We start from the raw sequence: 21,221 nt of genomic DNA on the forward strand, positions 1-21,221 counted from the left end.
GGGAGCGGCGCGGCCCCGGCTCCGCCTCTGCTCCTGCCCCGCCTGGACGGGACGGGGGCGGCCCCGGGCAGGAGCGTGCTGCGGCGGGGGCTTTCCTTGTCCTCCTCCTCCTCCTCCTCCTCCTGCTCGGCGTCAGCCCCGCTGCCGGCTCCCCGCGGCGGCTATGCGCTGCCGGGACCGCCCGGCCGAGCGGCGCTGAGGGGGCGGGCGGACAAAGGCTGCGGCTGCTGCCGGCGCTGGGGCGCGATGGAGCGGCGCGGCGGCTGAGGCGGCTCGGTGGGGCGAGCCGAGCCGAGCCGGGCCGGACGAGAGCGGCACATGGTGCGCGGCTGGTGCCCGGCGCTGCGCACCCGCGGGCGGGCCGAGGGGCCACCATGGACAACTTCTTGGCGGAGGTGAGCGCGGGCCGGTGGGATGAATCCTCCTCCTGCTCCTTCTGCAGCGTGGGGTCGCTTTTGTCGGGCGGGATACCGGCAGCAGAGCGGCGGGAGGCTCACGGAAAGTGTTCGTTCCCTCGAGTTGTTCGGTTTGCAGGGTGCTCACAGGAGCAGCGCCCGGGGAACGGGAGGCTGGCGGAGAGGGAGGGAGGGACGGAGGGAGTGCGCCCCCAAATTCCCCCAACTTCCCGGCCTCTGTGGCTGTGGCCGGGGCGGAACTCGGAGCCGCCGAGCTGCAGCGGTGCTGCTGGGGCTGTCCGCAGCCGGGCGGGCTGCCGGCGCTCACTGGGCTCCTTAGAGCGGCGGGGGATGGAGGGAGAGAGGCTCTGGTGCGGCCGCGCTGCCCCCCAGCCCCGCGGCCACCGGCGGCAGCTCCCTGCGGGCCGCGGGCAGCCGGGGCGCCGGTGCGGAGCCTGCCCCGCTCCCGGCGCGGAGCCTGCCCCGCTCCTTCTGCCTCTGAGGCCGTGCCTGGTGGGAGCGGGGAGTCCCTCCTCGGGGTTCCCTGTGTGCCAGCCGGGGAGCGCGCTTTGTCCGCCCTGCACGGGCACCAGAGGCGTCAAACGCTGCAGGTTTCAGAGGCAGGGCTGCCGCTGGGCACCCTTTTTAAAAGGTTTGTCCATTGAGTGTGTGTTATTAAGTACAGATGAAATCTTTTGTTCAAAATGAGAAGGAGGGAGGCTGCATTCCTGAAAGTCGTTTGAGCTTTACCGTGGTCTTGTGGACCTTGACAACTTCAGTATGTCGGGTGAAGAAAGCAAATCAAGGGTGCTTTGCTACTGACTTAGGATATTTGATAAAACTCAGAACCTGGGTCCTCTTCTGGTTCAAGCTAGCTGAATTTTGTACAGCAGTATTCTACTGGATCAGTTTATCCCGCCTTGTGAACATAAAGTGTGCAGGATCAATGTTTTCTCTGTTGTGCCTGTAGTTTGCTGGCAAAGCCCGTGACTGGGTTGTGACTTCTGGTGACTGCCTGCACACTTGCTCTAATTGCACCTCTCGCCAAAGCAGTTGCACTGTCGGGGTTGTAAATACAGGCCAGGCATCTGTTTTACAGGGTTGTGATTAATCTGCAAAACTGTCCTTTGCCCTCGTGAAACAACATCCCTCGTGTTCTTGGTGCTGCCGCTGATGCTTCCACAAGAAAAATAGGTGATCTGTTTACTGAAATAGTAATTAGTCAAATAAAGGAAGGTCATACACTTTATTGCTTGTTGGCTTTTCATTTGTCAGACAACAAAAGTTCTGTCAACTGCAATAAGAAGGGAGAAATGCAGGATTAGCTTTGATGAAGTCTGAGTTAAGTAGTAATGCTGCCTTTTTTTTTCTTTAGAGGATGTAGCCCTCACCTTTCAAAAGCTTGTAAGCCATGAGCAATATGGTAGCATTAAGTTAGCCTTGCAAAATTAGTCTGAAGAGTCATTCGCCCCATCACAAAGTACTGCAGTGTGCCCTACATAAAGGTGAAGAAGAGTTTTCATGGTTTTGACTCCCCTATTAGGCAAAATTACTTGCTGCAGGGGAAACACAAGTAAATTTTACCAGTCTGTGTTAGCATTGCAGCATATATTTATGTTAATCTGTGGTTGCCTCATGTGGACTTTGATCTTTCTTAAGAACTTTGACTCTCTTTCAACATGCAGATATTACTTTAAAAGATCAGTAAATATAGCACCTTGACTTTAATCTGCATCCAAAGTCCCACCCACAAGTATAAACATTTTCCTTCCCTCACTCTGGAGCGGAGCATATGTAAATGGAAAATAGAGAGCATGAGGCACAATAGCAGAAATGCACGGAGTCTGACCCAGCTACCACAGAAGAATGTCTGTTGAAGGCACTGGATTGAGCCACTAGGTAATTTAATTTGTGTGAGGCAGACATCCTGCAGCTGCTCTTTACAAAAATATTTGCTGACTTATCTAAGGGAATTACTGTTCTTGTTAAAATAAGTTACAGTGTGAGGAAGAAGGAGGAAGCTGGATGAAAGGCACAGGTGAAAAGCCCAATGTGCTCTGCTCTTCTTTGTCAGTGATAAAAGCCTGCTGATATGATTATATTTTGGGAGAAAAGCTGATAGTGGGAAGGATAAATACTGGCACTTCAGAGGGGTCATTCCTCAGCATTACCAAGAAGCTCTTGTTCACTGCACTGGAGGCAGAAGTGTCTTCAGTCTGGGTGTTGCAGAAAATATTGTACAACTTAAAGGTGTTAATAGGAAAAAACCAAAAATCCTGCATTATTATTTCTCCCATATTTTTCCATAGCTAGATGCTAAATATAACATGCCTCAGTAGATGGTGATGCTTACTGGAACAAAATGAGGCAACTGGGTGAGACACCTGTGGAGAGCAGGCGATGCATCACAGGGGATGTAGTCCTGTTGGGACTTGCTGCCTTAAGTGAGGTGTGGGATAACGCCAGGCTCGTGCCAATCATCTGACACTGCCATCGTGTGTGACTTTGCAGCTCTTTGACTTCTCCCTCTTGCTGCTCAGTTTCCTTTCTTTACTCTTTCTTAGTATTCTCAGCTTTTGTTGTTAAAGGACAACAAGTGGTTGCACTTGTCTCCTGGGAAGCCTTGATTTCCATCCCTGTCCCAATTTTCTAGCTTGACCAATTTAAGAACAACTCATGGCTCTAAGTAAAGAATTAGGCTGGAAAAGTTTGTCCTGTAACTTACTCCCCAACATGCTCTAATTGCTGCAAGGTATAAACATAATAACGAAGTTGCATTCTATGTACAGAGGAAAAATGTTTTGTGATGCTTTTTTAAAGGCTTTTGATTGGTCTGTGCTACCTTACAGTCTTTAAAAGAAGGTTGGAGGTAGAATTTTAATTTCTTTTTGTTTTTGTAGTAATATTTTCTTATCTAAAGTATTAAAACCTGTAGAAATCCTGTATGGGTATGTGCCGTAGAGCCATTTGGCTGCATTGCTTAAAACAGCCTGAAAAAATTGTTCCCATATGTTTTACCAACAGCCAGAGTGCTCTCAAGGGAACAGGCTCCTGTGGTAGCTGAGGTCAGACTGTTTTCCAGTGAGAATGCATCCCTGCTAAGAGGGGATGTATGCCATGAGGGAAGGAAGAAAGTAAATTCCAGATGAGGCAGAAGACAAGGAGAGGGGAGCTCAAACTGCCCCTTCAGCATGTCAAGTTCCCAAGCAGGGCTTATCAGGGCAGCAGGGGAAGAGGATGCAGAAGTCAGGTTTATCTTCTTCCCCTTCCATGGCAGTCACTTTGACCAGTATGCACGGGATGTTGCACTGAGCTGTGGTTGCTGTCCTTGTCACAGAAGAAGTGACAAGCATTTGCTGACCCAGGGGAGGTCAGAAAGGGCTTGAGGTTGGGAGAAACTTCTGTAGGTCATCTTGTGCAAACCTGTCCACCAAGCTGGCGCTCAGCTTCTGGGGAGCTAACTTGCAGCACAGTGTGTATGGTGGTGGCTGCAGGGATTGTTTAGGTTTATCTGTTGCCAGCCTTAAAAGAATTCGTCCAAACCTTGCAACTGTAGAAACTGAGGAGAAGGGAGGAGAACAATTGTGTGCCCTGCCTTCTGTGTAGGATGTCTGGGTAGATGATGTTGAAGGAGATCACTATAAAGGATCACTGCCATAGAGGTCCTGCTGATGATTAACCAACGCTGCACGGAAGTTTATTTGGAACTGTGGGGACCCTCCCAGTGTCCTTTGAGGCACAGCAGATACTCTGTGCTTACCATGCTTTTATTTTTAGCATTACTACTGGTACCTGGAGTTCAGAATGGTTTCCTTAATTTCTGTTCTCCACAGTTGCACATACTTGCCTGTGTACTTTGTTTTAAGGAGAGGGCTTCCAGCATGTATTCTGAAGGAGCAAGTGTTGAACCTCCCTCTGTGGGAAGGATATGGGACAAAAATTTAGCTTCAGGAAGCTGTCAGAGGAGGTATCTGCTTGAACCTGGAAGCTCTTAATTCAGCACTTGCAGCAAGCTTTTTCTTGATGCTCTCATGTTGCAACATTTGGCAGATCACAGCCTCACAGCAGTGAGTCCTTTGAGGGGTTCATCATCTCCTGCAGACAGGGGGCCTTGGCACCACCAAGGCTATTCACCTAATGAGAAAACCTGGTGGTGCAAATAAATGCCTGCATTGCAATACATGGATTCTGGCTGTGCTGTGCAGCACGGTGTATGTGTTGGGGATGACCTTTGAAGTCTCCCCAGTTTTCATTTACAAGTGTTTTGGTAGTAACACAAGCATGGGTCTGATGTTCCAGCTTTAGTGTGTAGCTTACACCAGCAAAGTTGTCCCTTAGTCTGGTGGGGCAAAACCCGTGAGTGATGGCATAAAGGTGTTTCTGGAGACCTTCTGAGTGCCAAAGCCATGCCAAGCAGAAACAGTGTCTCTTTTGGCTGTTGATGTTGGCTGTGTTTTTTGAATTTTCTGAGCTCTGACTTCTCATATATAGGTTTTCTTGAAAGCTGATGGTTGTTTTGTCTACAGCTATTTTTAGGTTAATTAGAGAGTACTGTGTTTTGAGTTGAAGGTGTTTCAAGGGGGCTTACCTTATCAGGTCAGAAAGATGAAGTTTTTTTCAGGTTTATTGCTCCAAGTTGGAAATCACATTCAGCTCATCAGTATCATGTAATGGTTACTGCCCACCACTGATATTCACATGTGCCTTTCATAAGATGAATTTGTGCAACTGAAACATTGTCGTGGCTGGGCTGGAGCCTAGCAACCCTATTGGCACTGCACATACTGTAAAATGACACAAGAATTCTCTTAAGGCTGCAAAATACGTAAGTTTTCAAGTTGGCAGTGGAGGCCCTACATTCTGCAGGGTCTGCTTGTGGTTTTCTTGGTATGTTCAGGCAGTCTCCAAGCAAAGAAAAGCTGTGAAACCCACTATTACAGAAGACTTGGCTGCTTCTGAGTCTGGACTTTTTTTTACATTCTGGTGACACCTCACTGAAATGTTAACTTTTTTTTTTGGTCTTTTCCCTAATTGTATGCTTGTGTTAGCACTTTGTCTGTAAGCTGTTTTGCTCTAAGAAGATGTTCTTTATACATGTTTTCATTTGGTGAGTACTGTGTGTGGGTGATATTGACCGTTGTGGACCTCTTCAGTGTTGGGTTTTTTTTGTTGTTGTTTTTTTTCCTTTTTTTTTTTTTTGTTTTTTTTTGTTTTGTTTGTTTCAGAGCTGTCACATGGCTTGCTGGCTGGTAAAAGGGAATAGTGCTTGAAAGCATGGCTAGTCCCAACTTATTTTTCAGGCCAAGTGGCACAGGCTTTTATCAGAAATGTCTCATATTTTTTTCCATGATTCTGTGATGGCAGGAGAGGACCACTTTGGGGGAGAGAGGAAGCAAAAAGGAAGGGTAGCTTGAGCTTTCAGTGTCATGTTGGGAGTTTAGAGTGCTGGTCCAATGAGTAACCTGAGACACCTTGCAACCTTTCAGTGCTCTTGTTGCCCTTGTGTGCCTCAAAAGATGGAAGCAAAAGTTTGGGCCCCCTTATCAATAATTATGCATGGTTGTACACAATAGGCTTCTGTTCTGGTGATTTCAGCAGGATCTTCGTTTTCAGTGTGGTGAGACCATTATAGTCTCATGAATCTGTTTTTTTGACTTTAGAAAATAGCTGAAGGAAAACTGGTAGGTCCCTGACTCTGTGCTGGAGCATATGTGTGAACATCTATATAGAGTGTCACTGCGCCAATCAACCCCTAGCAAGTGAATAATGTGCCTCCTTCCTTTTTTCCCTTTCAATATGGATTGTTAATATTGGTGGTACTTCTAAATAAATATCTAGCAAGACAAATGCCTTTTTGTGTCTCTTGGATGGGTGCAGGCCCAGCGGAAGGTGCAGCAGCTCCACCCCTGGAGCGTCTGGCGGGTTGACTGCAGTGCAGTGGCAGCTCTGAAGGGAAGCGTGTCCTCTGGGTGGTTTGATCTCACCAGCCTTTTTGGCTGCAGGGCCAGTGTTTTTCCTTAGTGAATCACTGTCTCCAGATGTGGCCAGAGCCAGGAACATGGTTTTGGGTGGAGTACGGGTAGAAGGGCAGGAGGTAAAAGTTACTCTGAATTAAGACTTTTGCTGAGGGGGGCAAAAAAAAAAAAAAAAATTATCAGCCTTAAGTCACTAATTGTGACAGCTTTACAAGTTTTGGGATGTGACCTCAAAACTTGTTTGATTAATTATCACTTCAGGCTTGTATGAGAGGGTCATGGCTTAGGCATTCTTGTTTCTCTTGGTTTTTCCTGGTATTTATCATTATGTGACATTTTAAACCATTAGTGAGGCATAAATGAGGATGATTTGGTGTTGGGACCATAGCTAATTGTAAATTACTGGGTGTAGGTGTTATTGGTTCAAATTTTGCATAGTGGCTTTTTTTTTTTCTCCAATTATTTTAGGATTTTCTAAGATGTCCTATGTCTGAAATATGAGCATTATCCACTGGCCATATTTATTGTAATGCAACTTTGTTCTGGACAGCCCCCTGATTACGAACGGTTAAGTGGATTATCCTTTTCTTAAGAAGTCTCTTAAGAAGTAGCTCAAACACCCCATTCTTATAAATGCAGAACTTTGGAAGTTTGGATTCAGAATGGGAACTGATATTGACTCTGCTCCAGATCTGCCTTGTGAAGTAAACTATATCTATACTGAGAAAGAAACTACAGCTTTGCTATGTGGAAAATATGAGCATTATATTAGGAAAATATACTGGGAAAGATTCATTAGGAGAGAAAGAATGAGTAAAGATTGCTTGTATTTCTAAGTATTCCTGTAAGAAGAAGGGGATGTTGAGGGGGAATATACTGTCCACTTCTAGACTCATTTCTGCAAAGCCAGTGATTAATACTGTAATCTCAGGCAGGTTCAAATGTCATTTATGCTTGTTCCCGATATCCTGAGCCAGGACAGCCAATGTAGGGATGTCTGGCAGCTTTTCTGCAAGGTCTTTTTCTGTAGGCTTTGTGCCTGGATGGACACTTTCCCATTGCAGACCAGTGGCTGGCTGGGGAAGGGTGCTGGGTTGATTCAGCTGTAAATGCGTCATACCTGTGCTTGTTTTACTCATTAATGTAAATACTTGCTCTCTATTTAGCTGCTGTTTTCCTTTGGGCCAAGTGACCTTTTTTCAGTCCAGCCTGTGAAAGCCTTCTTATTTAGTATAAAGTTTAAGGAGTTGGGTTTTTTTTTTCTGTTTCATTGAAATTGCAAGCCTGAGTGATGCTGGAGTAACTTAATAATATATGGGGTTTTCTGTTGAATAGGTTACTAGGAACAGACACAATTTTGGTTCATGCTGAAAACATGGCAGAAATTGGGGTGTGTTCGGTTTTGCTGGCCAAAGTTAACATTTCTGTTTTCTGTAGGCTCTTCTATAGAGGGGTTTAACATAAATTTCTATATGAGATCTTGTAGTATTTCCTAGTGTGCAGTTGTGCTTAGGTACTTTTTCACCAAGGGGTAGCCACAGTCAGTAACTGGAAAAAAACAAGGCACACTTCAGTTCTTTTATGGCTTTGAGGAAATCTCTGCAGTTTACCCTGGTATATGGAAGGAAGTCTTCAAAAGTGAAAGGTACTGGCAACTTGTATGGTTTGCTAAACTTACATTGAAAATTCAGATGAAATAAACCTTGAGCTGGATTTCTTGTGTGTTTCAATGACCAGTAGGCAAATGTAAACACATTGGAGCAGCAGCTGAACATGGGAGTCAGTGTAATACCTTTTACTCCTTCCAGGATTAATGGCATACTGCAGGAAAACTTTCTAGAGGATAGAGTTTACTCCCGTACAATCCAGTGTCCTGCCAGAGTTTAGAGTTGAATAGGCTTCCTGTATTTGTATGCTAATACCTTGTAGCAGATAAATACTTTGTTTCAGTGGGGCATGTTGCCTGCTTTATGGTATCAGACTTTATTTTCTCTGAGAGTATGTTGTCTTCATCATGCAGCAGGCCTTGCTAGGCTTTTGATTTAATGTTAAGCTAAGGTGAATGTTCAAGAAATGAATGTTCTTTTTAATCCATCTCTTAGATGGATTAAATATTTTTGTAACGTTTTTGGTGGATTTGGTTCTGGTTTGTTCCAAATGAGGCAAGAAGGAAGAAAGAGAGGGTAGCTCAGCAGCAGATTTCAGGGACCAAGCTGTGCCTTCACATGGGATCCTGGCTGGGTGCCTGCACAGGGTGAAGGGCTGTGTTGGAGGACTCAGGAAGTAAAAGATTAACTACCCTTTGATGTATTAGTATTGCCTTTTCCTATATATTCTTGGGAAACTAGTCATAGTCCTTTATTAAAGGTCAGTGATATGAGAGTGTGTTAATACAAGTCTTTTTTGTTTTGGAGAATGCCCTTAAGGGCGTTGCTGTAAGGACACCTTAGCAGAGGAAAATGTTTGGTTGTTGCTTTTTCCCCTGTGGGGCAAAACTATGTTCCCACTCTGAGCAAGTTTACCCGAGGGCATTTTATCATGGCACATCTGGCTCTGTACTGGGGTTGTCATTATACCTATTGAGGGTCTTCTGGCTTGTGTTCTCTGTTCTTAACTTCTGGCCATGGTAATGCTGGCAGGGTGGCACCCTGCTGCCCGAGTCTGCTATCATGGTTTGAGAGTCAGGATTGATTGTGGTGCCTGTAGCACAACCTCAGGTGGAGGCCTGAGGTTCAAGGGTTGCTGAGTACCAGCTATCACTTGGAATTACAAAGCTGAGTGTTACTGAAAGTTGTCATCAAAGTTAACACCACAAATCCCCTGGCCCTCTTTCTCTTAGAGATTTTCAGAAGGCTTTAGAAAACTACTTTTGATGAACTTCCCAGCATCTGGAGAAAACACTTCTGTAGTTCTTGAAATGATTGTGAACTGTGAAAGTTGTGCTACTGGCAAAGCCTTGTGTGGTTTGGTGTTGTGCACTGCATGTGCCTGTTGATCTCACTGAGAGAAGTGCAGGGTCTCTCTGGAAGATTCAGATCTTCTCTTTTGCACTCAGCCAAACTGGCCCTGGCTTTGGGGACAGCAGATAAGAGAAATTTATTCATTGTTTTTAAAAAGTATTGATGTTTATAGCATTATCGGAAATGGATTATTTGTTCTTATTTTAGTTGCTGTTGTTTAGAGTGACATTGAAATGTTTTCTCAGGTTAAGTTAAATATATTTGTTAAGAGAATGGGATTGTTTTTCTTCTGAAGTTGTTTATCTTGAGGAGAAGTCAAATCCTTTTGTTTAATGTGCACATCTGATTACAGAGCCAGTGGACATCATTTCTCTTTGACCATTTCAGTGGATCAAACCCAGCTTTGTGTCTTGGTTAGGTTATATTTTTATTTGCCTCAGAAAGGAGCCAAGTTGGCGGGACACGAGTCACGTCAGGAGTCACACTGGAGTTCACGTCAGGACAAGGAGTAGATGCTCATTCTGTAGGTCAGACTTCTTGCTTTGCTGGTCGTCTGCTTGGATCTCTTCCCCTTATTAAATATAGACTGGGTTTGTGATTAGGGCTTATCCCCTCATTACAGCTTTCTGGTGATGGGTACGATGAATAGGTTTGTTTGGTGTGTCCAATCAATTAGTATATTCCCCAGCAGAGAATAAGAGCAGCGTTTACAGCAGGGCTTTGAAGGGTGGCATTTCCTGCTGCCTTTCAGACCGTGTACCAGGAGGAGTGTCCCATGAAGTGAGCTCTTTGTTCTTGAAACTCCAGTTGGATTCTGCCGTGTGATACTTGATAAGCTATTTCAAGGAATAAAGATACTCAGCAAATCTGTGCTAGAATATGTAATTTGTGCAGCAGACCCTTTTTTCCCTCCTTGCAATAACATTTCTAATAATTTGCACACCAAATTTGAGAAGTTTTAACAGATGATAAATGGGATTTTAGCATTTTCGCAGCATGTAAGGCAAAAGGCTGACTCTGTTTTTTGTTAGTTTTAAGGGTCTCTACTCCCAGTTTCTGTTCCTATCACTCCATTTCTGTCATCATTGTGCCTTGGTGATCCAGTACCTTAATAACTAGGACTCTGGTGCAGTAGTTAATACCCCAGATTTCTTTTGTACACAAGCCCATGAAATACATGAATAAGCTGAATTGCAATGTGATGAAATAGTTGTATTACACTTTTACTGTGTAGCTACACCTTTGTCAGTAGCATGCCTTTGTACCATGCAGTTAAGGTGGAGATGCCATCAGGAGCTCGTGGAGGACAGAACGTGGTACAGAAATCTCTTATGAGCATCCAGTGATCCTTTGCTGGTGGCTTGTTCTCAGCAGTCCTCACTGAGTGAAAAAGGAAAACACTGAGTCATGGAACCCTTTTCCTTCAGACAGGGAATCAGTAGTTACTGTGTTCCAGGTGTTTCTGGACTCAGGCAAATAAAGGCTGTAATTCTGAATTTTGATTTCTTGAAATTGTGTGCCACATACAGAAACACTTCTTTATATTGCTTGGAACCATTTGATTTGAAAAGTGAACAGTCACTTTATGCAGTCAGAGAGGCCACAAAAGCTTTGCTGTTTTCTTGGGATTTTTATTTTTTCTTTTCCTGCTGGAAGGCATCAGAGGATTTGGTAGGCAGTATGAGCTGTGGCTGTCCAAGAGCACAGGGACGTGCCTCCCACTCTGCATGTAGACATTAAGCAAGAAGAGTGGCTGCACATAAATCAGTGGCTGAACTGAAGGGACAAGAAAGGCTTAAGGCAGCAAAGGCCCAGACACCTGCAGCAACAGATCATGGGTCACACCGCTGCTGGGATGGCCCCAGGCACTCCTGGGGAGGTGAAGGAGACGAGCTAGCGTCAGGCTCTGAGCAGGAGCAGATGGTTTAGCAGGATGGCTCCTCTTTGGATACAGTGTGTGATTGCTGCTGCTTTAAAATGCTTGAATTAAGCCTTTTTTTTTTTTTTTTTTCTTTGTAGTTCCTTTCAACTTTTTAGAATAATCTTCAGTTGCTGTCCTCTAAACAGCTGGAGTTTTCCTAGCTGTAGCTTTTGAGTGAGTATTTGCTGGTTGGGTCTTTGGTATTATAGAATATCCTAAATTGGAAGAGATCTGCAAGAATCATTGAAGTACAATTCCTAGCCATGCACAAGACACACCAAGAATCCCACTATGTGCCTGAAAGCATTGTCCAATGCTTCTTGATCTGTGGTCAGGCTTGGTGCTGTGATCACTTCCCTGGGGAGCTGTTCCAGTGCCCAAAACACTCTCTGGGTGAAGAACCTCTTCCTGATGTCCAACCTAGACTCCCCTGATGCAGTTCCACGTCATTCCCTTGGGTCCTGTCACTGGGCACCAGAGAGAAGAGTCTGCCCCTCTGCTTTGCCTCAGAAGGAAGTTGTAGACAGTGATGAGGTCTCCTTTCTCCAGACTGAACAGACCAGGTTACTTCAGCTGCTTCTTGTGGGGCTTCCCCTCCAGATTCTTCACCATCTTTGTGGCCCTCCTTTGGATGCTCCTTGATGGCTTTATACCTTTCTTACATCATGGCACTCAAAACTGCACACAGGGCTCAAGACTGAGGCCGCCCTAGTGCAGAGCAGGACAATCCATCCCTTGCCTGGCTGGTGATGCTGTCCCTGATCCCCCCCCAGGACAGGGCTGGCCCTCCTGGCTGCCAGGGCACTGCAGGCTCATATCCAACTTTCCATCAACCAGGGCACCCAGCCCATCTTTCCATCCCCAGCCAGCACATACATTCATGAAGGGCTGCCCCATCCCAGGTGCAGAATCTGTCACTTTTCCCTTTTTGAACTTCATATGGTTGGTGATTGCCCAGCCCTCTGATTTGTTTAGGTCTCTCTGCAGGGACTCTCTTCCTGTGAGGAAGTCAACAGCTCCTTCCATTGTAAATGCCAGCATTTTGGAAATTCTTGCATTTTATAGTAGTCTTTTTAAGTATCTTTTTTTTAGTGGTATTGAGCAATGATGTGCTTCTAGATAGTTTGGTATAGGCATACTGGAGAAATCTGTGGTTTTTCTCAAGAAAACTGCTGTAATATATGTTGCAAAAAAATGGGACTTTGGCATTTGTTAGTAGTGCTTCATGGGTGGCAAAAATTATTGTAATAAAATCTTGCCTTTTGTGGTTTCCCTACTTTTTGTTGCTGTGTGATCATCTTTTCCACTCATTTTGTTCCCGACACTCTACCAGAGGAAGAAATAGTCAGCAAGTGGCTCTTTCTCTCCAGAAGTCCACTTGTTTTTCAGGAAAGCTGGATTTTTATCAGATCTTTCTAACTGTTAGAAAAGGGAAAAATTTCAAGAGTTCTGTCACTTGGCAAATGTTTTGCTGCTGAGGCTGCTGGAGGTAGTCTGTACCTGCAGCCATTGGGATGTTTGTTCTTCACATCTTCACTTGTGGAAGGGTCTGAGACCTCTGGGAAGAAAGGATGCTGCTTTTTGCTTTGCAAAAAAGAGGTTGTGTCAGTAAGCTCAGAGGTATGACTGTAAGGTGCTGGTTCCTTTGTGTGTGTGCTTATTTATTTAGCCTGATGATATTTTATTGTACTCCAGCTGCAGTGCTGTGCTGTTCCTTCCTTTGCCTATGTACCCATGAAGAGGAAAGGGGTAGGGGAAGAGAATACCTTGTCTTGTTTGCTGGTATAGCTCTAAACAGGATATTTGTGCCTTCTGTTAACCTGTTGTTCCTTGCTAATATTGATGTTAGCTACGATTCTTGTATATTGCTTGTATTTTTTCCATTTCTTAAATTTCTTTAATAAGTACATTATTTGGCACAGCTGCTGTGTCTGTACAGGAGGAAATATATGGCAAGGAATTACTTCAAGGTTATTTAGAAGCAAAAAGAAAACTGATTAGTTTGTGTATCTTCTCCCTCTTTCTTACCTTTGTAGTTAGAATTAACTGAAGCAGCAAAAAAAAAAAAAGTGTGTGTTTGTTTTTTTTTATTTTTCCCAGTGACCTGGGAAGCTTGTTCCCAGTTGAAAAACCATACTGAGCAAGAATAACATGAATGTCTGAATTGCTGAAAGCTTTAATTCCCTGATGGAAAGGTGGTTTGTTGAGGAGAAAAAACAAGGTCAGAAGTAGTAGCCATTAGTGGCTATAAATAAAGTTACTCATTTAGGCCCTCAGATGGATAAAAGAGAGAGGTTGTTCCAGTTTTTCATCTTTACCATGTGGTAAAAAGTAAGGTATGTCATGCCCTGCTGTTTTTTAGATGGCTTTAAAAATAGCTCCACTTGTGCTTTTTTTTGCTCAAAGGAAGGTTTTCAAGCATACTTGGATAAGTGATGAAAGCTGCTTGGCCCCAGTCTGAAATAAATACATGAGTTTATGAATCATTTCACTTCTAGTAAGTTGTGTTCCCTGCAGGGCAGTGTCTGTTCTGTCAGTACATTTACACTTCTGATAAAACTCTGAATTTTATTTTAAACCTGTATCTGTGGCCATGTGAGCAATATGGAAATGGTGTAGGGCATAGCTGATGTGCACCCATGGGTCAATTGGCCTCCTCTTCTGTAAAATAAAACATGATTTGCAACCTCATGAAGGAGCAGACTGATTTTGTTCCTTGGGGACAGCAGCCATGGAAGTGAGGAGGGTGCAACAAACCAGCCTGGAGCAGCAATGCACCGAGACTGCCCTGGGGACCCTGGCGGAGTCTGGAAGACTCCAGGGGCTCTCTGCTGAGTTTGGGAACCACTTCAGACAGATGGCTGGTTTTCCTAGGCTCCAAGTGTTGGGATTAACCTTGTTCAGAAGGGCACCGAGTGCAGTCTGGGTCTTTCTGTGTCTTTACTGCACTGTGTACAGAGATAAACCCACAAATTACACTTCTAGTTTAGAAGTCTTTGTTTAAGAAGCAGCTCCTTTCCATGCTTAGCTGTGTTTTCGCCCAATTAAGTGAAGGATTTTGGGGCTTGCCTGAATAGGTGAGTAATAATTAACCTCCCTTTGACTTAGTGGTGCAGAACTAGAACGTTCTTCAAGCTAGATTTCTTCTGCCTTGGTGTTGGCTGACCGAGCAGTGACATGTCCTATTTCCCCTTTAAAGCCAAGTGTATTTGTGGGCATGTTACATTGGTTGGGCTTCTCTGGAAAGTAAAAATAAAGGTGCAGTGCTCTTGGGCTTTTCCTGAGTGCTTTATTAGGACACTGAATGTCCTACTCATTGTGGCTCCCAGTTCCCTGTGTGCATTTTGCCCAGCAGCTCTTCCAAGGCTGGGGGGCTGTTGTAAAGGTCTCTCCTGATCCATGGGGGATGCAGGTGAGCAGACTGTTCCCAGCCTGTGAGTTTTGCTTCTCCTACCAGCAGATGTTGGCAGTTCCCAAACAAGTGGTTGCAGTAGTGGTTTCTGACTGGGCAGGAGCAGGAAGTTGCTGGGTAAGCAAAGCATTGTGGAGGGGGATAGGTTTAAAGGCACAGGAGAATTTTAGGGTTTTGGTGATCTATAGCTAAGCTATGTGATCATGTCTAAAGATAATGAACCCAAAACAAGCAATGGGAGTTAGTGTTGATGCTTGAGTTTCTAAAATTTGGTGCCTTGACATAGTACCCGGGCTGTGTAATTCTTTCCATGGAAATTTTGCTCCTGATGTTGCTCTACTTAAAATAAGTAAAGACATGGTAATCCCAGGATGAATATGGGACACATTTCCATCTGAGTAAGAGCAGAGTCATAATGTGTTTAAGCATTTTCTGAAATACCTTCAATTTCTCATTTCTAGCTGAGAGCAAGTAACTTGGCTTCTTACATGTCACAATCCAAGCTTGCTGTGGGAGAATTAATGAACATTTAGGGAAAGATGTCCCTAACTGTGACAGGGAAGGTTGAACTAGATGATCTTTAAAGGTCCCTTCCAACATAAACCAGTCTATGACTGTGAGCACTGCATCTACTGGGACTCGGGAAGCTCCCAAAAATCCACTTAACCAGAAAAAAGTGATTGAAATCCAGGAGGTAACCACTGCTGGTCTTGGTACAAGTTATATTGAAGTAGCAGTGATGCTACTTCAGTATGGTGGCATCCATGGTCCAAGCACAGCTTCTGCAGATCTGCAGTCACCCTCACTGCAATGCACACTGCAGGGCCCCTCTACATTGCTGCTGTAGCTCCCAGGTGGGCAGCAGTGGGTGGCACAGACCAGCATGACCCCACAGCCGTGTCCATCCTGTCAGGGATGAGGGCAGGAAGCCTCTGCCACAATCCTGTCTCTGCTCTTCACACAGACCTGGCTTTGTTAGCAGATGACTTGTCTAACTCACCATTGCTTTCTAACCCATCTCAGGATCGTTGTTACATTGATTTATACATTCACCCTAGAGCTGCTTTTATCGCAGACATATCCTTGGAAAGAGAGAAGTCAGTTTTTTATTTCTACTTAATTTCTTTTAATGAAGCCACCAAGCTGTCTCCTTACCTATACAGGGCATGGCATATATTGAGGGAAGAGCATTTACCCCGGGTGCCTTTTGTAGGGAAGATATTTATATCTGACCCACAAGATCCACAGGAGATTTTTTTGTTTTTGTTTTTAGGAAACTGTCCTTAAGAGACTACTGTCGTTGAAAGACTACAAATAACTGCTGCCATATTGGCACACAGAAGGTCAAGTTCAATGATGTTTCCTTTAAATTATCAGAAAGGAAGCAGAGCAGTGTATGAAGTTGAAGAGTAAAGGAGGGGGTGCCGTGTACTTCCTACCTCTGCCAGTGCAGCAGAATTGCCTCAGGGCTGGATCAGGGTAATTACACCTCAGCCTTTGTCTTTCAGGCACCAGATGGTATCGTGAGAGCTGCTGTTAGGAACAAAAAGTCCCAAGCTGGAAACATGGTGAAGAAAATAGACTTAAAGAGGAATTGGACATTGCCCTTTCCCCCAGATGAGCAGGAAGAAGTTTCATGTGACAATATAAGTTATTGTGTAAAGCAGTAACTGTGTTTTACAGGGCAAGCAGTGCTCCACACCTGTGGCACAGCATGGTCCGTGTTACTCATCAGGTGCCTGGGAGCAGCGGGTGTGGATGTGTGTGCACTCCTGGTGATCCATCACCAGCCCATGCTCGGTCTTGAGTATTCAAGAATTGACTTGCTGGGGAAAATTTCTGCTGGAAGCTTTTCTTTTTTCGCAAGAGAAGAACCACTGAATGATTCACATCCTTTATTTCTGTAAACGTGTCCATAAATCATTTTTAGATGAAAAGTAAATGGATACAGTTTTATCTGAGGGAAAGCCTTGTACAGCATATTAGACTAAGAAACCCCAAATAAGCTTCTTGCAAATTGGCTGAAGTTGTGTGTTACCTCTGGAAGTTGGATATATTTGAGGTGGTTCTTATTGTGATCTGGAGGAATGAAAATGGAGCAAGTATCTCTCTTCATACTAGCTATGGGCCTATATTCTGTAGTTCTCCTGTATAAATGGGATCTTGCTTATGTGAGCATGAGGTATGGATTTAACTCCTACAAGAAAAGAATGTCATGAAACCATGTGTTTATATGAAAATATACACAGAAGTTCTGAAGGTCACATTTGTGCATAAACAAATATGCTCGTGTCTCTCTGGAGATGAAAGGGAGCTGAAAACGTGACCAAAACAATGTTGTATCAGCACTCTCTTTAAAGATCTATGTTCAGTGATAAACATGCTGCCAGAATTAAGCTGTGCTCGTCTTATGAGTAAGCAGCTAGAATTATGATGAAATTATAATAATTTCTTCAAAATAAAGACAAGTTGGTACTTGAAACAACAGTGAAATCGTATGAAGAGTCGCTCATGAGCAATGGGGGGAGAGTGACATCATGTGAATGCTGTCGTGGGATTTGAATGATTTAAACTGCATTGCTGCACGTGCCAAAGTGCTGCAACCCTCAACAAAAGCTTCACTCTGTTTTTGTCATGGTTGTCCAGTTACTACAGTGTTTCCCTTTCCAATATGTTTTTCCCTTTCCCTGGGTGGAGAGGTGCAGTGTATATATAAATAAGGCTCTTGCCCTCCCTTGGAGTTTGCACCCATGCAAATAAAACCAACTCTGCCGCCTGTGCTAAGCAGGGGGCCCAGTTCTGCTTGGTGACTTGCTTGGAGGAGGAGCAGCAGGCACACAGTCCCTGCAGCCTGCAATATTTTCCACTGCACACATGAAAATGGTGTGGAGCTCTGAGGACTCAAAATTAATTTCCTGAGAGGTGAGGAAATCTTTGTTGCTGCCTGCAGAATGAAGCATTTCATATGCTGCATCATGGGCTAGAGGTAGTATGTGCGGTAAGCAGAAAGTTATTGCTCCACTTTGAGATGATGATTTATGATTTCTTTGAAGAGAAAATTGCTTATTTTTAAGGCCAAGTCTTTTTGACCAGCCAAGGAAAAGCTTGGAGGAAGCTAATACAGAGCTGGCAGTGTAGGAACACATTGCTACTGCAACATTTATTTGGAGTAAAGCCTAAGCAGCTTTTCATGTTTCTTACTTCCTAGAGTTCAGGAGTGTTGAAGAGCCACCAGCTTCAGCAAAGCTGTCTTGTGAGGCTGGGCTTTTTGGTAGTCACGAGCAAGATGCTTCTCAGTTGTTTTGCCACTGAGATTAGTGATAACAGACTGTTGTGTTTGTTTTTTGAAGAGTAAAAATACAATTTTGGCTTAAGCAGTACAAATAATTAGGAACGTGCTTGAAAACATTCACTTTTTTTGAAATGACATTTCTGAGAGTAATTCAGTAGGGATGAGTGCCCCTCCAGGTGACCATGTTGGATCACTTTCCCCACAGGAGGTCTGGGCTTGTGTTTGTGTCACATTCATATCAGCTGAAGCCAAGCACGTGCTCTGACTAATGAGGCTTTCCCAAATCCTCTTCTTAATCCATTAATTAGACAAAAAAGCTTCTCTTTGCACAATTCCATGCTTCAGCACTTGTGGGAAAGTTTTTTTTCAGTAGTGTTTAAGTAATTTTATTTTACTTAAGAGTTCTTAAAAAATCCCAACAAAACAAGTCAAAAACCACCACCCAAACAGAACAAATAGCTGGTTAGTTTGTTTTGTTGTTTTTTTTTTTTATTGACAGCATAGTAATATGAGGAGTGACTTTATTATTAGCATGAAAGTATTAAAAGATACTGGCTGGTTATAGGCAGAGGAAGGTATTTATATTTGTTTTATACTTGCATTCTTTTGTGCCGTAAAAATCTGATTATGAGCATGTACAATTAAATCTGTTTTAATAGCACTGTGTGAAGCAGTCATGGAAAATTCCCAGTTTGAGCTTCTGCAGGCTTGCTATGAAGCCCATTTACTTTGAGTTTTGCTTGGGTTATTACTTCTGCTTTTAGGGCTTCTGTTTGTTTGGGGAGTTTTTTGTTTTGTTTTGTTTTTAATTTAAGAATACGCACCTCTGCAGGCAGGGAAGAATCAGTAATACTGCATTTTGAGTGCTGCACTTGCTTTTTAATTTAGACACACTGACAGTTTGATTTGAAATTATTGTGCAGTCATCTTCTTTATAGATAATTTATAGCATCATGCTTGTGATGGAAAGCTTGCAGAGTCCTCCCAGGTCTCACAGACTGGGGAACTGCACCACGCTGTGGGAAGCAGGTGTTTATGGAATTGTCTGGGCTGACGTTTACAGACTAGCTGGTTGACTTAATTCAAAAATGTACAGAGGAGTTGGTTGATGAAATTCATTGCAAATTAAAATTAATTTCCATGTAAAGGTTCATGCTACTGAACAGACACACTTTCAGAGGTAACTGAAGATAAAAGTCATGGTTCCCTGGGCTTTAGGGTCAATGAGGGTTGCTTGTGAGGACCTTCTGTGCAGTGTGCTGACTCACAGCTTCCAGCATAGCTTTTGGGTGGCAGGGTGAGGGAGGAAGCTGGGAGATGCAGAGCAGGGATGTGTAAATCTATTGGAGCAGTTACCTTGTAGGAGAAAATTATGTTTTTGTCAGACTTAAAGTTGCTCTATGATCTGTGTGTGTTGTCTGTCTGTTGCATAAAAGCAGTGTCTCTCTACAAATACCTGTAATGAGGTGGAAGCCAGGTGGGGTTGGTCTCTTCTCACAAGTAATGAATGATGGGACCAGAGGATACAGCCTCCAGTTGCACCAGGGAAGGTCTAGACTGGATATGAGCAAAAATTTTTTCACCAAGAGTGTTGTCAAGCTTTGGATCAGGATGCCAACTGAGGTGATGGAATCGCCATACCTGGAGGTATTTGAAATATGTGCAGATGTCACACTTAGGGATGTGCTTCAGTGATCAATTATCTGAGATATCTTTCCCAACCTAAATGATTCTGTGATTTTATGTTAGTTTGTGGGTAGTCTGAGGTATTGGATGGTGTGTACTGATTATGACTACTTCTTGAAGACCAGCTGTGTAGAGTGGAAGGAGAAGCTTGCTCTTGGCTGTGGTCTTGCTAGCTCTGGCTAGCAGCTGGATCCCCCTGCCTGTCCATGCTGAGCTCACCACAAGGGTACTTCTGCTTCATATGCAAATAATGTGTCACACCCCCTACATCTCTGCTGTCATTTCATTACTTTCACCAGCCTAAAAACCTGCTGAATTTCAGTTTTGAATATGATAGAGTCATAGAATTGTCTGGATTGGAATGGACCTTAAAAACCATTTAGTTCCAACCCTCCTCTGCATGGGCAGGGACACCTTCCCTTGACCAGGTTGCTCCAAGTCCCATCCAGACTGCACTTTGAACACTTTGAAGGAGGAGGCATATACAGGTTCTCTGGGCAACCTCACAGGAAAGAGTTTCTTCCTTATATTTAATGTAAACATGCCCTCTCTCAGTTTAGAGCCGTTCTTCCTTGTGCTTACACTACGTGCTCTTTTAAAAGTCTTCCTCCATCTTTCTTGTAGGCCTAGTTTAGGTACTGGAAGACCATAAAAAGGTCTCCCTGGGGCCTTCTCTTCAGCCTAAACAACCCCAGCTCTCTGTCTTTGTAGGAGAGTTGCTGCATAACCCCCAGGCATCCTCGTGGCCTTTCTCTGTCTGGTATATCTCTGTCTCAAGGCAGCTGTGTTCTTGCCAGTCCTTCCTCTGGTCTTGCATCAGTTGTTCTAATATGGGGAAGCACAGCTTTCCACAGCTGGCACTTGCAGGCTCTTCCAGGCTGGGGAAAACGTGACTGTCAGTCACAGCTGGCAGGTGTTTGTGTGAAGGAGATGGTTTCTCCTCCCTGGCTGAGTTTGGCATCTTGACCCAAGTGGGTCGCATCACTTAGTAAAGAGTGTGGTCTTATTTCAGACCTGATCCTGGAGAAATGGGGGGGAAAAAAATTCTGCCTGTCTGCTTCAGCAATGCTTCACTGCTTGCTTGAGCTAACCCCCTTGGCTAATGGGAAGGGCTTAGGTGCAAGAGGTTCCCACCTTGATAGATGAATGGTGGATCTCTGGGAGATTACAGTGTATAGTCAAAATTATTTGGCTGAGGAGATCCTTTGCCTGCTGACAGGCATGTAGCTGTTCAGCCCTGGTTTAAAAATGCTTTTGCACACTGGATGCAGTAAACTAGAAGAGAATCTGAACCCACATGTATTTCCTTACCCCTGGTTATCTCTGAGATAAATGCCTATTTTGTCAGGGGGTAATGCTTTAAATCACTTCTGCTTGGTTAAGGTCTTCTAATTGCTTTGTGGTTTAGTTTTGGATTAAATCTTCAACCTGCTGTACAGTAAAACACGCATGTGTGCAAAAAAATAATTACAGAAGCAACTTCTTTGTGTTTCTGCTTCTCCTACTCCTGCTATAAGTACTATGTTGAGGTAGTCATTTTTCCTTTTGACAATTACCAGCTCTTGTAAACATGCATTGAA

The 21,221-nt window shown here is 44.1% G+C and overlaps 1 protein-coding gene across 1 annotated transcript in view; it reads left to right on the forward strand.

The window, feature by feature from the left end:
* Nucleotides 1-274: 274 nt before the first annotated feature.
* Nucleotides 275-21,221, forward strand: part of MYO10 (myosin X) — a 163,986-nt gene continuing 143,039 nt past the window's right edge. Inside the window, exon 1 of the mRNA XM_058818033.1 lies at nucleotides 275-395. Within this exon, the coding sequence (XP_058674016.1) occupies nucleotides 375-395 (21 nt within the window). The 5' untranslated portion in view covers nucleotides 275-374. The remainder of the gene's footprint in view (nucleotides 396-21,221) is intronic.

The sequence above is a fragment of the Ammospiza caudacuta genome, chromosome 1 (genome assembly GCF_027887145.1).
Source record: "Ammospiza caudacuta isolate bAmmCau1 chromosome 1, bAmmCau1.pri, whole genome shotgun sequence".
Lineage (NCBI taxonomy): Eukaryota > Metazoa > Chordata > Aves > Passeriformes > Passerellidae > Ammospiza > Ammospiza caudacuta.